Raw genomic sequence first — 18,816 nt, 5'->3', positions numbered from 1 at the left:
GAGGACTCGAGTAGAAAATCAACCAGAATTTGGCACTTTGTTGAAGTCTGCCAAAATATGCTGGTTGCTTTTGGGAATAGCCCCCAAGACCAGACTTGAAAATTAGTATACTTGAGTGCTCAACTTGAGGTCTTCCCACTCCTCCTTACTAAAACCTGGTAAAGAGATTTGAGCCACCGAACCTATAGATACCAAGGATAGCTAGTAGGCTATACCACTTGCCCACATGCCTTTTGTATGCCCTAAAGCTTTCACCATAGAGTATTGAGCTCACTCTTCCAGAGATCCGAGAGAGCTTTGAAAGCTCAAAAATCATAAAAATGAGATGCTTTGGGACTTGAATAAAAGCTCTAACTTAAGGCTCTTCACACGCACAAACAATGAAAGAGAGAATGAAAGTTAATTGATAATGAAAACTAGGGTAAAGAGGTTGAGATTATGGCTTTTATTAAAGAGGGTGATTAAGAGTAGCTTAAGACCTAGGATCTAAGAGAGTAGGAGATACTAATCTTGCAATAGCTTTGATTCCATTTGTTGGGATGAGGGTGGATAACATAATGAGGCATTCATGATGAAAGAGAATTCTTGAATTAAAGTCACCTTGTGGGTACAAAAAGCCTTCTTATATAGGCATGAGTGAGTCACCTTGTGGGTACAAAAAGCCTTCTTATATAGGCATGAGTGAGGGGCTCGAGCTGACATCATCAATGGTGTATACTTGAGGGTTGACCCTCCATGTGGGGCGTCACATGATCTTCACATGGCCCATGCCACCTAGGTGTTGACTAGACTAGAGGGTGTATCCATGGTGGAGCAATCTAGGCTCTCACCCCAACATCCATTACACTTCCAAATTTGGGAACCACCCATCGAGCTAAAGGATAATACTTGCTTGTAGATCATAGTTCCATCAATGTGTGAGGCAAGGTATACTTCTATATCATGGATGTAGTTCTCAAGGTAGATAAAAGCCCTATGAAATAAGTTTATAGGGGTCAAATTAACTCTATGATTGAGATCCCGACACTATATCGTGCATAGAGTAACCACCCTTCTGCTATCTATTGGGCATCGACACCCTTTGCATACCCCTTGAAACAGCTTTGTGTGAATCCTTCATGGAATACCGTGTCACGCATGTGAAGGTATGCATCTTTTGATTTTGTATAAGGATCTACACATTGCAATTTCTCCTTCTCCAAGGCAAAGAGTCCCCTGCTACGCTTTACTTCAACAAACTGCTCCGGTTTGGGCATCGAACATACATTGCATCATCGTTACCAATACGATCGTGACTAAGACTTTAGCTTCTTGGAAGGTCGTGCCTTCTCTTTGCCTTTCTTACCCAATGTCAAATCCCCTTCACAACCTCGCTCATCTAATATGCAAAGCTTGTGTCTTTTCTTCCTCCCTTGAGTGTCACTAACGCAAACTCAACAATTGTATAAATGTAAAGTCTCAACATACGTTTATTTTTTTCCCACCGTTCATCCCTGGCTAATTATTGAGAACGAGAGGAATCGGTTTGGTATGGGTTGCATATTATTTCCAACAAACCTTATCTCTCAATGATTGAGTATACCACCCATCTACAACAAAAAAACTATTATGGCTAAAAGTATCCATAAACACGTTGTGGGATGGTGTGTCTCTCAAGCATCACATAGACTAATTGTCGCGAAATGTGGACCCGAAGAAGAATGTCCCTCAAATCAAAAATTAAGCTTAGTCAAGAACGAACATGTTTTAGGGCGGTATACCTGACATACTGGTGGGTTCATTATTATATTTGTTGGAATCTTGTCGAGATTCCATCGGTTGCAGCATTAGCCCTTGCTAGTTGTCCAACCAAAAACTTAGCATGCTGGATTCGAACTCTCAATGCTTCACACGAACGTCTTGAAGTTAACTGAGCTAACCAAGCAAGGAGGCTGCATATGCGACGCAACTTAGCGCAGCGCATTAATAAAAAAATATAACCACCCTCCCTCCGAAAAAAAACCTGCCTGGCCACACTATTGTCAATGATTGTCTGTCGTTGACCCCAAGCTCCTGCTCGTGCTAGCGCGCTATAGTAGACGACTCCACACCCTTCCTTCTGTCAGTCCCCTCTTTTGTCTTTGCAACAGGCATCTCTTGAGATTTGCATCGTACTTTCTTTTTCAAAATGTGTCTGATATACTAAACTAATTGTCGCGAAAAGTGGATCTGAAGCAGAATGTCCCTCAAATCAAAATTTAAGCCTAGTCAAGAACGAACATGTTTTAGGGCGGTAATGACATTAAAATTCAATTTGGACAAATGTTTTCAAGCATCAAACGTAACTTGATCACACATCCAAATTCTTTATCTTGATTATCTAATATCGATTTAGTGATTTTGTGGTTAGATTGGAAGTTAGAGGCTTAGAATGTGATTCACTTTCGAGGTCAGAGAGCCTCGAAGTAAACTTTTTTCTAAAAGTTTGGAAAAAACGTACATATGGAAATTTTGAGGTAAATTGACTATTTTTCAAGGTGTGGGTTTTAGAGCATAGGTTTATTCGAGGCACCTCTTCCCGCCAGAATTTGGCATTCACACACACTCACATGTTGAGTACCCCTGTAGCTTGCAGGTTCTTGTGCAGAGCCTCAGCGATGGTGGGTAGTGCCGGGTTGTCTTGTGCAGAGAAGAGGGGGGCTCTCATAGTGCTGGAAGGACTTGATCGCAGTGGCAAGAGCTCCCAGTGTGCAAGCCTGGTAAGCTTTTTGAACAAGCAGGGCATTTCTGCAGAAGCTTGGCGCTTCCCAGATCGCTCAACTGCGATCGGGTCCATGATCTCTTCCTATCTCTCTTCCTCGGCAGACCTTGACGATTGCACCGTTCATCTGCTCTTCTCCGCTAACAGATGGGAAAAAAGGTAGCTTCCCTTGTCCCTTGTAAATCTTCTGTTTCATGTGAAACTTTTGGAATTTTGGATGTTTATAACTTAAGTTGCTTGTGAGAATATTGGAACTTTAGCCTTTCTCTTAGCACTCTGCCAATCTCTCTCTTCCATTTGTAGCATGTACGGAATGGTGAATTTTCTTTCTTTCACTCGGTGAAAAGTATGTGTCAATTGTAAAACTTGATGAAAATTGTGCTTTTAGAAGCATAATTTCTTTTTTACAATCATGTGAGAGTGTGTCACAAATTGATGACGTGGCCGGACGAACTGACGACGTGGCAAAACTGTACGGAAATCTCGCAAATTGTGTTGACATGCTGACGTGGCAGTAGTATGGAAATCCCGCGTTTTGAGCTGGCTGTGCCACGTGGGAGGCTTTTGGGCCAGTAGCTATTGAGTCTTAAGCTTTCTGATGTACTGCTTTTGGAGAGGCTATAGGCGTTTAAATACGAATCCAGGGCCACTCCCCTACTCAGTCTTTTGACGAGCAAACTGAGTAGAGAGGACCCGCGGACTTTGTACTTTGCTCAAGCATTAATATAAAAATAAATACCAAAAGGGGCGCCATGTTTTGGGGCCAATACCTCTGGACATGGAACTACGCCAGGCCGTGTCAGCTTTAATTTTTGAACAAAAGTTATTAAGTGCTTAAAATGATTCTTTCTTGTGTCGTGCTAGATTTCCGACTTTGGGTGTCCAAGTCTATAACAGTGGTATCAGAGCTTCAGGCGTGTGCTTTTCTCAAAGCATACCGGTCCTACCAAAGAGCAGACCAAGCACTTTGGCGCTTCCAAAGTTTATTGGAAATTCTATTGAAGAATCTTCGTGTCCCGACCTCAGACTTATTAGCCATTCCCACCCTTCTTCATCGCGCATCGGGCGCGCTCCCGTCTTCATCGCTTTGTCTTACAAGGCATAAGCCATAAGAAATTCAAGATCACTTGCACGAGAAAAAGGAGTTCGTTTTTGCCCAGAAATGCTTTGTGACGCTTTTCTGTGTTGCAGAGAGACTTTTAAAAATCTCTTCGACGGTTGAGAATATGGATATGCGATAGAAGGCAAAGCTGGACAAGCTCTATGCATTGACGCAAATGTAGTTTTTATCCAACAATTTTGGAAAATTAGGGTGTCTGCAGAAAATTTCAGCATGTGTGGAATTAATGTGTCACAAACTGCAGACGTGTCAAAGCCTAAAGAATGGAGCCAACTTACAGATGCCGGCCGAGGGGCCTAAACCCTAAGAAGAGCAAGTAACAGAAGAAGGTCCTACCAACTTATGGGAGCCCCGTCCGATTGGGCCCAAGTGACATAAAGATTAAAATAAAGAGGACCCGCAGTTGAAGACGTGGCAGTTTCCGAAAATTGCGTTGACATGATGACGTGGTAGGTTGTATGGATTTCCGCGTTTTACGTTGGTTGATGACATGGCAACTGTACGGATTTCCGTAAATTACGTTGGCAGCTTTTGGCATTGCTTTTTGGACCAGAAGCTTTTGAGTTTAAAGGCTTTTCATGTAAACTGCTTTTCAGGCCAAGGGCGTTTAAATACAAGGTTATGGCTCATTCTCTAGCATGCTTCCTGGAGAAGGTGCAGAGTTTGGAGTACCAGCTCGTACCGTGTTGATGCAATATAAAGAAATACCAAAAGGGGCGTCAAGGTTTGGGGCCAATACTCTCTGGGGTGGAATTCCGCCACTCCGTGGCGCGTGTCGTCTCTCTCTTTCAGTTCTAGTTGCTATTGAAGTACTAAAAGTCTGTTTAGTCTGTTCTTTTCTATTGGCACGTGGTGCCCGTCTTGTGACAGTGGTATCAGAGCTTCAGGCGTGTGCTTTTCTGAAAGCATACCGATCTTTCGAAAGAGCAGATAGAGCAGAGATCGCACTTCCAAAGCTTATTGGAAATTTTAGCTTCGTGCTCCGACGCCGGACTTATTAGCCGCTCCCACCCTTACTTCATCGCGCATCTAGCGCACTCCCGTCTTCACTGCTCATGTTTTACAGGGCTTAAGCCATTAAGATCACTTACAAGAGAAGGATCCAAGATTTGTTTTGAGCCTCTGTTTTTTCTCAGAGGTAGTGTGTCACGTGACACATCCAACCCTATGTGTCCGTGGACAAGATACAACATGATCAGGGTTAAGTTCAGTCTAGTCAGTCTAGATTAGCAAGTGATCTGGCACTTCTGTGAGTCTATTCGTAGACTGTGCATGCCCAATCACTTAGTGTAGATGCATATCCTCTGGTTGCACACAGCATGATCATAAGCGTTCCCATCAGAATCCATCAAAATCCTTCAAGGGAATTTTTCAGTGCATTTAGCCTATTTTACCTATTTTTGACATTTTTCACTTATTATTTTTAAGTGACTTTTGTTGGAAAGTAGGTAGGGCAAATTGAGTAAGTTTGTACATAAGCAAACTTAGACTAGCACTAATTGGCAGAAGAGGCAGCAGGAGCACCAACGCTCAACAAGCAACTTCTCAAGCAAGAACCCCTTGGTGGCGATTTTCCCTCCAAGCAAAAAGATCCCCAGACCTAGCGTTTTTCCTCAAGCTCCATCTCCACAGATTTGCTCTTGGCTAGCGTTTCCTCAGCAAGAAGTTATCGCCAGCAGACCCCAGTATCTAGCGTTTTTTCTAGATCTACAGCCCTAGCATTTTTGGAGAGCTAGCGTTTGCAGATTTTCAGCCGGTCATTTTCAGCAAGCTTCCATAGCCATTTCAGCCCCACAGTAGATGCAGATTTTCAGCCATAAAGACCAGCAAAACAGCGTTTTTCATAGCGTTCTCGGCAACAACAGATTTCAACCATTAGCGTTTTTGGACAGCAGATAAAGACAATCAGATTTCAGCCCTTAGATCTGTCTCGCCATCCCCGTCATCGTCATCGATCTAGCTTAGACTTGCATCAGTCACATGCATTCAGTTTGTACCAGTTTGTGCAATCATAAGTAGACCACTCTCACCGACTAGAATGGGGCCTTCGGAGGAGGGTTTTAGGTCTCTGGTGTCGTATTCTCTTCTCTCTCTATCTCTCAGTCTCATACACTTGCACGCACAGTGTCCATTCACTTTGTTTATGATCATTGCACTCTCTCCTTAAGAACGGAAGGCTCTCCCTTCCATAAGAACAAAAGGAACCTTGAGCACAGTTCGGAGCACTCATCTTGAGCAAAGTTCAAACATTCATTCCGTTGCACCTAACATTGGTATCAGAGCTTTGGCAGTGTTTTGTATCACTCAAGGAAAGAACCATAAGAATCACAAAAAAAATAAAAAAATGCTTGTTGAGGTCGCACGAATCCAAGTTCGCTTGGGCGTGTCGATTCCTAATCGTGTTTTTGAAGAGTGACAGGAATCCCACGAAAGAAGGGCTTGTCCAGCCTCCCCTTGTGCCTCTTTTCACTCATTGAGAGCAGACCGTGCACTTAGTAGCCAGCCAATCGACGTGAGGTGGGAAAAAGCAACCTTGGTGTGAGCGCAAGGCCGCCAAGGGATGCGCCCGCGGAAAAGAGCAGAACTCGGGTGAAGAGAAGATCCTTCTCGAACACAGATTGCAAGCGAAAGAAGAATCTTAAGAACCTCAAGACCCTCAAGAATCCCAAGAACCAAGACCTACAAGAACCCAAGACCACAAGAATCCACAAGAACCCACGACTTCAGAATGGTCATCACTCGAAGCGGAATGGATACTTCGCTTGGAGGTGATCAGCATGAGAGAGGCGAAGAAGAATTTTCCCCACCAGGAGGTTTTTCCGACCCTCCCCCTTCCCCATCTACGCCAAGGATTGCACTAACTCCTATGGAGGAGTTGGAGCAGATGTTTATGAAAAGGAAGTCAGAACGCGAAGCAAGAAATGCAGAAAGAATGGCAGAAATGGAACGCAGACACGCAGAAAGAAACGTAGAAAGAGAAGCAGAAAGAAAGGTAGCCAAAGCAAGACAAGAATAGAGCGACCAACATAGGAAAGAGTTCTGGCAACTCGTCTCTCAAGTTCAGACACAGATACAAGAAATTTGGGGAAAGGAGACTCTCTCAGTCTCTTCTTCTCCCAAGCATGACACACAGGATTTGCATGATTATGAGAAGCATGATGAATTGAATGATAATGATGAGCCTGATGATTTGAATGCCAATGATTTGCATGAGGATTTGGTTGACAATGACAAGCATGATGATTTCCATGATGATCACGATGTGATTTCTCACAAGCATGAGGATTTTCATGAAGATGATGTGATTGTTCACAAGGATGATGTGTTAGTTGATGCTTTTCCTAGCGAAGCTAACCTCATTGCAGATTCAATCAAACAGGAAGAACCGATCTTGGCTCTCGAGCCTAGGTCCAAAGAACTTTCACAGGAAGTACTATGTGTTTGCATGATTGATACGCACGCATTGTTCGAGTGTTTCATTCGTGATCGTTTCTTGTATTTTAGTCAGTGTCTTTATGTGATCCCTTTTCCTAGGCATGACATATTGTACGTTGAGCACGTTTCACTCATGAATGAGCACGAATGTATGTGGAATGTTCATGAAAAGCTGAAAAGTATGTATGTAAGGAAGTCACATTTCATGTCACTTCCTTGGCATGACACATTCGTAGAAAGAGCACATGAAAGTATGAGCACCAAGCATGGGCATTTCCGTTGTGAATTGCCACAGTTGATTGCTTTAGATTATAAGAGAAAGGTTCGATCTCATTGTTTGCGTGTGTGGTGAACGGTTTGGCACTCCGTCTATTGGTTCATCTACATTGCATGCATAGTCTTTGAGGAAGACAAGATTTTTTCCACTCACTTTACATGGAATAGGTATGTTCATGGTTTTGTGTTGGAAATGGTTTCATGAATTTTCAGCCATGGAGATTCTTGAAGAAGAAAGAAACTGAAGGAGTACGAGCGGAAGTGCGACGCGAGCGAGAGTGCGAGAAGAAGAGCACGACGATATGGTGAACTCGCTCTACTGTAATGTGTAGAGCATAGTGAGTTCTTATTAGGTTTTTACAAAAGAATATGTGTACATACTTGGCGGCCCGCCCACTTACCTGGGCGACCACATTGGGCTTTATACCCCAACAACCTCCCACTTAAAGTCCAATGTGGTACTTTAAGTGTGAGAGAAGCTACTATACAAGCTAATATACAAGAGATGTAGAGAAGTGATGTACTACCCTACACCTAACTGCTTGCGAAAATGCGCAAAGCTCTCTGAGGGAAGTCCTTTTGTAAGTAGATCAGGTGGATTTTCTGTGGTGTGAACTTTGACAAGCTGAAGTTGCTTATCCTCGAGCATTTCCCTGATGAAATGATACTTCACATCCACATGCTTTGTCTTTGAGTGATAAACTGGATTGCGAGCCAATTGTATAGCACTTTGACTATCACAATATAACACAGACATCTCTTCTTTGATTCCCAAATCTGTTACTAGTCGATTGAGCCAAATTGATTCTTTTCATGCCTTTGATGCTGCAACATATTCAGCCTCTGTAGTAGACTGAGTAACACAATCTTGTAATCTAGAACGCCATGATACTGCTCCACCAGCCAATGTAAAGACATACCTTGACGTAGACCTTCGGTTGTCTAAATCACCTGCATAATCTGAGTCTGTAAAACCCTTTACACTTAGCTCCTGACTCCCATAGCATATACGCATACTCTTTGTAGCTTTCAGGTACCTCAATATTCCTTTCACTGCCTCCCAATGTTTCTTGCGGGTTTGACATGTATCGACTTACTACTCCCACTGCAAATGCAATGTCTGGGCGAGTAGCAATCATTGCATACATCAAACTACCCACTGCAGACGCATATGGAATCTTATCCATTTCAGCCTGTTCTTCCTCAGACACGGGACAATCTTGTTTGCTAAGTTTCACATATGGTGGCAATGGAACACTCAATGCCTTTCCCTTCTCCATATTGAAACGTTGCAAAACCTTGTCAATATACTCTGTTTGAGATAACCAAATCAACTTCTTTGATCTGTCTCTCTCAATGCGCATACCAAGTATATGACTTGCCTCACCCATGTCTTTCATGTCAAACGATTTTGCCATCTTTGACTTCAAAGCTGAAATTTCTTCCAAGTGCTTGCCAGCAATATACATGTCATCCACATACAAAATAAGGATCAGCCAACTACCATCCTTAGCCTTCTTTGTATATAGACAGTGATCGAACTCACTACGTTTGTAGCCTTGAGAAAGCATAAACTTGTGGAATTTATGGTACCATGCCCTCGGTGATTGTTTTAAGCCATAAAGACTCTTTAACAACTGGCATACCCAATCTTCCTTGCCTTTCTCAACAAACCCTTCTGGCTGCTGCATGTAAATTTCCACATCTAAATCACCATGCAAGAACGCTGTCTTGACATCCATTTGGTGCAACACCAAATCTAATATGGCAACCAATGCAAGAAAGCATCTCAATGTAGTCATCTTGACCACCGGAGAGAAGACTTCATCAAAGTCAATGCCTTGTTCTTGCTTAAAGCCCTTGGCAACAAGCCTTGCTTTGTACTTTGGCTGACTATCATGAGCGGTGATCTTATACCTGTAAACCCATTTACAAGGTAGAGCCTTTTTGCCCTGTGGTAATTTAACTAGCTTCCATGTCTTGTTTTTATGCAGAGCTGTCATCTCTGACTGCATGGCCAATTGCCAATTCCCGGAGTCCTTCATTTGCACTGCTTCCTTGTAACATGAAGGCTCATTGCAATCAGTCAACATGACATAGTTCATAGATGGAACAAACCTATCAAGAGGTCGCGTGACACGTCCAGATCTACGCACAATAGGTGGCTCAAGCTCAGCCACAACCTGTGGTTCCACTCTATCCTATCCTTTCTCCTCTTGAGCCCTGACATTTTGTCTTGCACGTGCAGGTCCATCTTCTTGGAAGACAACTCTTCTAATCTCCTCAACCCTCTCTGGTTTAGAATGATATTTGGATTCATTAAAGTGAACATCATTGCTGCGGACAACCTTTCTGGATTCGGGATCCCAAAGTCTATACCCATCTCACCAGAATTACCATAGCCTAGAAAGATGCACTTTCTACTCTTTGGCTCAAGTTTGTTCCTAAATTCCTTTGGAACGTGAGTATATGCCTCACAGCCAAAGACTCTGAGATGCTTGTATGAGGGCATTTTGCCTGACCATACTATCTCTGGCATTGAATCCTTTTGCAAAACCTTGCTAGGAGATCTATTTACAAGATGAACAGCTGTTGATACAGCTTCAGCCCAAAACCCATTTGGCAGCTGTGCATTAGACAACATACTTTTGACCTTCTCTTGTATGGTCCTATTCATCCTCTTAGCAACACCATTTTGAGGAGGATTGTAACGAGCAGTAAGTTCACGTTTTATACCTTTTGACTCACAAAAGTCCTGAAAGGCCTTTGAAACATACTCTCCACCATTGTCAGTGCGTAAGCATTTAAGCTTCTTGCCACTCTGATTCTCCACAAGTGTCACAAACGTTTTGAAAACACTAAACGCTTCATCCTTGTGCTTGAGAAAGTAAACCCATACTTTCCTCGAGTAATCATCTATAAATGTCATAAAGTAAGAAGCTCCCCCTAGAGATAGGTTAGGCATAGGTCCACACAAATCACTATGAACAAGTGCCAACTGTGTATCTCTTCTACTGCTTCTATGCTTATGTGGCTGCTGTGTTTGCTTACCATACAGACAATGTTCACAGAATTCAAAATCATTAAATGAAAAGCCAGGCAAATAACCAGAACGAGACAAGATTTCCATTCCCTTCTTGGACATATGTCCTAACTGGCTATGCCACAAAGAAACGTTCGGCTGCTCGGTTACATTGATTACATTTTTAGAGACATTTGATACATAAATCATGTAAAGTCCTCCAGACTTTACTCCATGTGCTACTGTCATCGAACCCTTGGATATCTTCCACATGTTCTGTCCAAAAGTGGTGACGTAGCCAGCATCATCAAGTAAACCTGTGCTGATCAAGCTCTTTGTAATTGCGGGAACATGTCTCACATTCTTCAGCGTGAAAGAAGAGCCATTCTGAAACTTCAATTGAACATCTCCAACACCTAAGATCTCACATGTCTGCCCATTGCCTAGCCGAACATGATCTTTAGTGGTCACATAAGAGGTAAACCACTCCTTGTTTGGAGACACATGAAGTGATGCCCATGAGTCTATAATCCAGTCACTCAGTGCATTTCCATCAGATGCTGTAAGAAGAGCTGAGTCCATTGTATTCTTCAAGAAGTAGATGTCTCCTGACACTAGACTGTCATCCTCTGCAACAGTGTTTGTCACATTTATTTCTTGAATCTTCACTGAGGACTTGTTCTTCTCACCATGGTCTTCAGCTTTCTCTTTGCCTTTTTCTGCTTTCCATTCTCTGCAGTCTCTTTTCATGTGACCCTTCTTGCCACAATGGTAGCATTCTATGTCACTCTTGCCTTTAGCACTGCGGGACTTGCTACGAGACTTATTCCTCTTTCCACATTTGTACTTTTCTTTGGTCCTTCCCCTGACAACTAAGGCTGTTCCTTTGCCTTTGTCCATTGTCTTTCTATTGGTTTCTTCAGTAAGCAGACTTCTTTCTACACCTGCTATGTTCAAACCATCTGGAGGTGCAGAATTACTCAAAGCTGTGCGAAAAGTGTCCCAACTTTCCGGCAATGTGATCAACAGGAACATAGCTCTAACAGGTTCATCAAACTTGACACCTTGAGCTGACAATTGACTGTAGATGGTGTTGAATTCATTTGGACATAGGGGTCCCTTCTTTCATCTCCAAGTCAACAAGCTTCTTAAGCCAGTATACCTGTGAAGCTGCACTCTGCTTCTCATAAAGATCACTCAGCTTTATCCATGCTTGATAAGCCGACATCTCGTCTGCTACATTGAAGTAAACGCTTTCTGCCAAAGTCAGCATAATGGTAGAAAGTGCCAATTCATCCATTTCGTTCCATTCATCTTCGTCCATATCTTCTGGTTTTATCCCCTTGAGCTTTATAGGTTTTATCTGCTTCTTTTGTACCAACACGTGCCAAATGTGCTTCTTCCACATTGTGAAATTGGTTCCATCTAGCTTCTTGATATTGTAAAGAGTAGTGTCCTGTGATCCAACCATAGCTACGCTTCATAGTGGTTTTCTTTCCTCGGAAAAATTCGGCAGAGTTTCCCCTGTAAACTGACCTCTGAACCAATATCAACCTGTCAAATGAACCAAGAAAGCTTCAGATTCTGCATAAATTTCGGCAATCTCCTTTGTAAAATGGCTCTGGTGTACTCAAAAACAGACCAAAAAACAGCTCAAAAAACAATGTTTCTCCTATACTGTAAGCTGCGGGTAAACCTGTCCTGCACCTGTACTGTCTCTCACTGTCCTGTAAGCATAGACTGCGACAATGCCTCAACGGCAGTAAAGCAAAGATGCAATCCCAACTGTCTAACTCACAGTCAATACATCCTAGCTGCCTATCTAAGGGTGCTCGAGGGATCGCTCCAAGACCTGTATCACCGAAAGGATCTCAACATTCGAGAATCCCCCAGCTCAATAAAACCTCACTCGACCCTCAACAAAGGCTGCAGTAAATGTGACAATACATAGACTTCCCACAAAGTCATACATCCATAAATTTTCCACTGTATGCTGTAACCGCTACGGCGGTTGTTTGCTGCGTGACTCACAGCCATCAAACCCTCAACAGACATACATCATCTCTGACAATACATCCCATGTGGAAGTACCTGCAATGTCAGGATGAAATCTGGAATATCAAGCAGCAAACACAAGCTACCTGATGAACTAGTGGATGTCGCCTACAGTCTGTGTGTAGATGCGTCTGTGTCGTATGTGACTCCTCCAAGAACTGTGAGCCGTGCTTTGATGTGTAGACAACCACAAATCAGCACTCTGGGAGTGTCGATATCCTCAGCACGTGCAGTCGTAGGCCGAAAACCCTAAATTTGCATAGTTGGATCTGCACCCGTCAAGACCACGTAGTCGAAAACGGCCTGCGCAGACATTCGTCGAAGCCGAACGGTGGCCGAGATGACCTCAGAATGAAATTCTGACAACACCAAGTCCTTTGGGCTGTCCCACGAGATTTGAGGCCATGTCTTCGCCTGTCGAATTTCACTCCAATCTGAGTCGGTGACTCTAGCCTCCTGCAATGCTGCCCCGAGCCTCGATCTGAGCTCTGATACCAGTTGAAGGAGTACGAGCGGAAGTGCGACGCGAGCGAGAGTGCGAGAAGAAGAGCACGACGAGATGGTGAACTCGCTCTACTGTAATGTGTAGAGCATAGTGAGTTCTTATTAGGTTTTTACAAAAGAATATGTGTACATACCTGGCGGCCCGCCCACTTACCTGGGCGACCACATTGGGCTTTATACCCCAACAGAAACATGACTCTCGACGAAGTTGAAGCATTGAAGAAGCCACAAAAGACTGTGTCGCTTTCAACGCGGCCCAAAGAAGCAAGCGTTGCAAACCTTTATGAAGTTCAAGTACCACACGACCCACACATCAGAGTGGGCTGGCGAAGAGTCCCTTCCAGGAATCCGGATGCTATTGGCGATCTCCCTCGACGCCATACAGTTCGGTATAGTATCTCACTTTGAAAAGGAGGGAATGTCACGTGACACATCCAACCCTATGTGTCCGTGGACAAGCTACAGCATGATCAGGGTTCAGTTCAGTCAAGTAAGTCTAGATTAGCAAGTGATCTGGCACTTTTGTGAGTCTATTCGTAGACCGTGCATGCCCAGTCACTTAGTGTAGATGCATATCCTCTGGTTGCACACAGCATGATCATAAGAATTCCCATCAGAATCTATCAGAATCCTTCAGGGGAATTTTCCAGTGCATTTAGCCTATTTTACCTATTCTTGACATTTTTCACTTATTATTTTTAAGTGACTTTTGTTGGAAAGTAGGTAGGGCAAATTGAGTAAGTTTGTACATAAGAAAACCTAGACTAGCACTAATTGGCAGAAGAGGCAGCAGGAGCACCAGTGCTCAACATGCAACTTCTCAAGCAAGAACCCCTTGGTGGCGATTTTCCCTCCAAGCAAAAAGATCCCTAGATCTGGCGTTTTTCCTCAAGCTCCATCGCCACAGATTTGCTCTTGGCTAGCGTTTCCTCGGCAAGAAGTCATCGCCAACAGACCCCAGTATCTAGCGTTTTTCCAGATCTGCAGCCCTAGCGTTTTGGAGAGCTCTAGCGTTTGCAGATTTTCAGCCGGTCATTTTCAGCAAGCTTCCATAGCCATTTCAGCCCCACAGTAGATGCAGATTTCAGCCATAAAGACCAGCAAAACAGCGTTTTCCATAACGTTTTCGGCAACAACAGATTTCAGCCATTAGCGTTTTTGGACAACAGATAAAGACCATCAGATTTCAGCCCTTAGATCGGTCTCGCCATCCCCGTCATCGTCATCGATCTAGCCTAGACTTTTGCATCAGTCACATGCATTCAGTTTGTACCAGTTTGTGCAATCATAAGTAGACCACTCTCGCCGACGAGAGTTCGGCGAGAGTGAGGCCTTCGGAGGAGGGTTTTACAACGTCTCTGGTGTCGTATTCTCTTCTCTCTCTATCTCTCAGTCTCATACACTTGCACGCACAGTGCCCATTCACTTTGTTTATGATCATTGCACTCTCTCCTTAAGAACGGAAGGCTTTCCCTTCCATAAGAACAAAAGGAACCTTGAGCAGAGTTCGGAGCACTCATCTTGAGCAAAGTTCAAACATTCATTCCGCTGCACCTAACATAGTGCCATGCAGATGTTGATATCTATAGCTACCAAGCAACACACTTCCAAGGACTTGGCAAGCTTTCAAGAAAATTTTTGCGCGAAGTTATATGGTTTCTCACATCTTCCTTCGGACATCTTCCTTCGGAGTGCGACTTCTGGCACAGTGGGGTATTTTGAAATGCTTGCCATGGAAACCCTAGCAGATTATAACTTGAAATTTCTTTGCATCTCTCAGCAGATGCCTCTTGTTGATAACCTCGGAGGTCCGGTGTGACTGCTATGACTTGGGACTACCATCGCCGCCAGAGGAACACTATCTGTCCCAGAGCCGATGGACGATACTGTGGTCGGCTACGACCTTATGGAAGGAATCTAACCCTAAATTTTGGTGCAGGTTACAGGATGGAAAGACAGTCGACTTTTCAAGCTCGACCGGTGTCGAGATTGCTTGTTTAAGTTTGAATCTTATTTGAGATCTGTTTGAGAACTTGTTTGGTGATCCTGTTTGAAATTTGTTTGAAATGAATGGTATCTGTTGTGAACCTGTCTTGGTGCCGATTTGAAATGTCCGACTCTGGTTTTAATACTGGTTTCAATGATTGGTGATTTTACTCCCGGGTGGAGTAGTGAGAAATGATGATTGAAAAGTGTTGTCGTGACTCCTGGCCCGGACCTGGATGGTTATGCGGGAGGAGTATTAAGTCTGAGCAGTGGCTACTCTCAGCACCTCCAAACAACGCAGGTTGTGGTCTGGGGGGCGCTTTGTTGTAAAAGGCCTCTATATCTCTCGGTCCGGACCATTTTAGGTTATGCGGGAGGAGTGATGAGGGAGTCGTTGAATAGCTCCCGGCTCTCTCAACATTCCTATGTCCAAGAATTGCTGGATTCTTTTGACTTGACCAACTGGAAGCCTATCTCTACTCCTAAGGATCCTAACTAGAAGTTGTCCTTGTATGGCCTGTGGGGTGTAGCTGATAATATGAAGTATTGGGAACTGGTTGGCTCTCTCATGTGGGAAGACCCATTTTGACCGAGTTTTCCGGTGGGACTTCTCAGTTCCTTTATGCAAAAGCCCGCCCAGTCACACCTTCAACAAGCTCTTAGGATCTTGCAGTATTTGGAACAGTCAAAATTGTTGGGCGTTTGGTGTGCCGTTTGAGGTACAAACTCTACGATTACTTTGCGAGGATGGAGTGATAGATTGGGGTAGAGATACAAATTCATGACGATGGACTACAGGTTACACCTTTTCGTTTTGCTCAGGACTGATTTTACGGAGCAGCAAGAAGCAACTTATTGTTGCCTTGTCTTCCATAGCGGGCGAGTAGGTGTTAAAGAGTTGCACCTCCTGTTCGGTGGTTGCTTTGGTATCTCTCATGAGCAGATTAGTGAGCGAGGACTGTTTTGTGGCTATGCCTAGCCATATGTGAGGAAATGTACCTTTCTAGTTGCCCATCCCGTGTGTGAGTCTACCAGGTACATGTATACCAATAAAGTTGGCAATTTAACTGAAGCGTGACATAAATGCTTATGTGATTTTCCTGTGTGTGCTCTTAAGTTTTGCACTTTCTTTTAAACGTGAATCTGGGCTTATCCTGTGATTCATCTAGATATATATAGTAGTTAGCCTACACATGAACTGGCATGCTGACTGGAGACTGGACTGGAGATTGACCCATTTTTACAATGGGTCAATACTCATGTGAAGGACAATATTTTCATGATCTCAAAAGTTAGGCAAGAGTTGAAGGTGCTACTAATCATGACAGTAGTAAGCTTTCCACCTTTTTTATAAGTTTGAAAAAATGTTAGCCAAAACAAAGTAATGAGTTGAGTGGCAAAACCTTGGAAATGATGATGATGAAAGAAGGCAAAGAGTCAACTGACAAGATACTGTGTAGTAATATAGTAGACAAGATACTGTGTAGTAATATAGTACTATGTGGCCAATTTGGTATTATCATGTCACTTATAGAAAAAGACTGCGAATCAAAGATGCGAGGGGCCACAATAGAGTAAGAAGAAATTGAAAAGAATATTAATAGAGCAAGCATATGGCTCGAAGAGTTGTGCTATGTCCCTTTTTGGTAACTATGTGTGCTTCTTCAAGACACTGCAAAGCTTCACACACTGGGAACTTGAAGGTGTGCACTTGTAAGGTGTATTGGATGCTGAGGTTGCTTGCATTGGGAAATAAATAATACCTCGGTGCCCTTTCAATGTGCAGATCAGTAATGGAAGCCAAACTCAAAGAGGGAACTACATTGGTTGTGGATCGTTACTCATACTCCGGTGTCGCATTCTCTGCTGCAAAAGGGCTTGACCTTAATTGGTGTAAGGTTTGCATTCACCTTAACAACCAATGCTGGAAAGGTTCTATCTTTGCAGACTTTGATGACAAGCTATTGTGATATGCACACAGGCACCTGATCAGGGATTACTTGCCGCCGACTTGGTCCTCTATTTGAACATTCCTCCAGAAGTAAATATGGATTATTAGTCCGTTTAACTGTAGATTAAAATGCTCTACATTGAGATTGACCCTTGTTCAACCTTTGTAGGTAGCCGCTGCCAGAGGTGGATATGGAGGGGAGAGATATGAAAAGATGGACTTTCAATTAGAAGTAGCTAAGTATTACAAGAAATTACAAGACTCAACATGGCAGGTGGTCATCTGTAAATGTGTTTGCAACATGGTTAGTTCTGAATTGCTAATTTACTGCGTTCATTTTAATTTCTATTTTAACAGACAATTGATGCAACGAAGTCGATCGAGGAAGTGCAAGAAGACATTAAAAATGCTTCCTTGAGAATCATTGCAGAATGTAGTGAAGGCCAAGAACTTCTACGCTTATGGGGCACACAAGCCTAACAATCATAGAAGATACTATCATGTTACAACTACCCTGAGGATGTACATAGTTACAACTGTTTAAAGAAAGGCAGCAATCAGCTTTGACAAATTTAAAGGGCATCCAGATATTTTGATGCTTTAGTGGTTTCAATCTAGTTGAAGGGATGTTGGTGCTTCTTGTGTGGTTTGCGAGGCTGTTGTAACCTAGAAACTGTATTCAAGGTTTCAAGGTCACTCTATTCCAGGATGGTGCCTCAAGTCAAATTTGAACATTTTGAATTTCTTGACACTTTTCATGGTACTTTGTTGAATTGTGATTGTGTTAGGGCAGAACTGAATACAAAACCAACTGCCCAACTGGTTGTGCTTGAACTTGTTCATGTGCTTGGAGAACCAGAACTCTACGAATTAGGATGAAGGTGGATTCTTTCATTTCATGTAAAAGGACATTGCAAAGCTGCATGAACCTGACATGCAGCTACTAAGTATTTCTCATCATTAAAAGACACATTTTGTTGTTTTGTTGCAAGCAAAGAAGTTGCAGAAAAGACATAGACGAACTGAACACTAAACAGCCTGCCTCAAAGATGCAATTTTACTATAATACTATCAACCCTTACTGATTGACCACCACACTCAATATCTCTTGATTATACCAAAAACTTGCTATCTTCTGTTGTGATAATTCCCATGAAACTATTCACTCTGCAGACACTACCATTGTGAACCAACATTATTTTATGATGAAAGTAATAGCACATGGCAGAAAGTTAAGTAAAATATGTTAGTTAACATAGGGTTATTTATTAGAGCATCCGCATAAATGTTTTCAAACTCAAGGCTTTAAAGGAAATGAGAACTGCCCATGTAGCAGACCTAAGTTCTGTTTACCAAAAGTGCCTACTCGGGGAAGAGGATGCAGTTTGGGTTGGCTTATTGTGTGACTTGTTGGGAATGTCAAGGCTGGTGAAGCCTGTCTTTGCCATCATCCTAGCCAATTGAATTATACTTGCCATGCTTGGAATTGATTACTCCACCTCAACAGCTGTAAAAGTAAGTGAATTTTTTTAATGCTTTAGATAGCATATAGCACGTCTCCTTCATTTATGTTTATGACCCTCTATTTCCCCAGCAGAAAGGGAACTTGACACTTAAGTCGCTTTTCACCCTCTTCCTTCTGCCTTTATTTGTTGATTGTAGTTTTTCAATTTGATCCACAAATAAATATTTTATACCATTCATGAAATATAGGTTACAGCAAGTGC

The 18,816-nt window shown here is 43.0% G+C and overlaps 1 protein-coding gene across 1 annotated transcript; it reads left to right on the top strand.

Moving 5' to 3' along the window:
- The first annotated feature begins 2,523 nt into the window (after positions 1–2,523).
- On the top strand, positions 2,524–17,840 carry ZEU1 (P-loop containing nucleoside triphosphate hydrolases superfamily protein). Its single transcript, XM_086509481.1, has 5 exons — positions 2,524–2,899; positions 16,925–17,036; positions 17,120–17,179; positions 17,259–17,363; positions 17,447–17,840. Exons 1-5 carry the CDS (start codon positions 2,589–2,591, stop codon positions 17,567–17,569), a joined length of 711 nt encoding a protein of 236 aa, XP_086365607.1. The 5' UTR covers positions 2,524–2,588; the 3' UTR covers positions 17,570–17,840.
- Positions 17,841–18,816: the final 976 nt, after the last annotated feature.

This window comes from Adiantum capillus-veneris, chromosome 1 (genome assembly GCF_014529385.1).
Source record: "Adiantum capillus-veneris isolate H3 chromosome 1, ASM1452938v2, whole genome shotgun sequence".
NCBI classification, from domain to species: Eukaryota; Viridiplantae; Streptophyta; class Polypodiopsida; order Polypodiales; family Pteridaceae; genus Adiantum; species Adiantum capillus-veneris.
The sequence above is the reverse complement of the archived record's forward strand: the minus strand, read 5'-3'. Positions and strand labels throughout refer to the sequence as shown.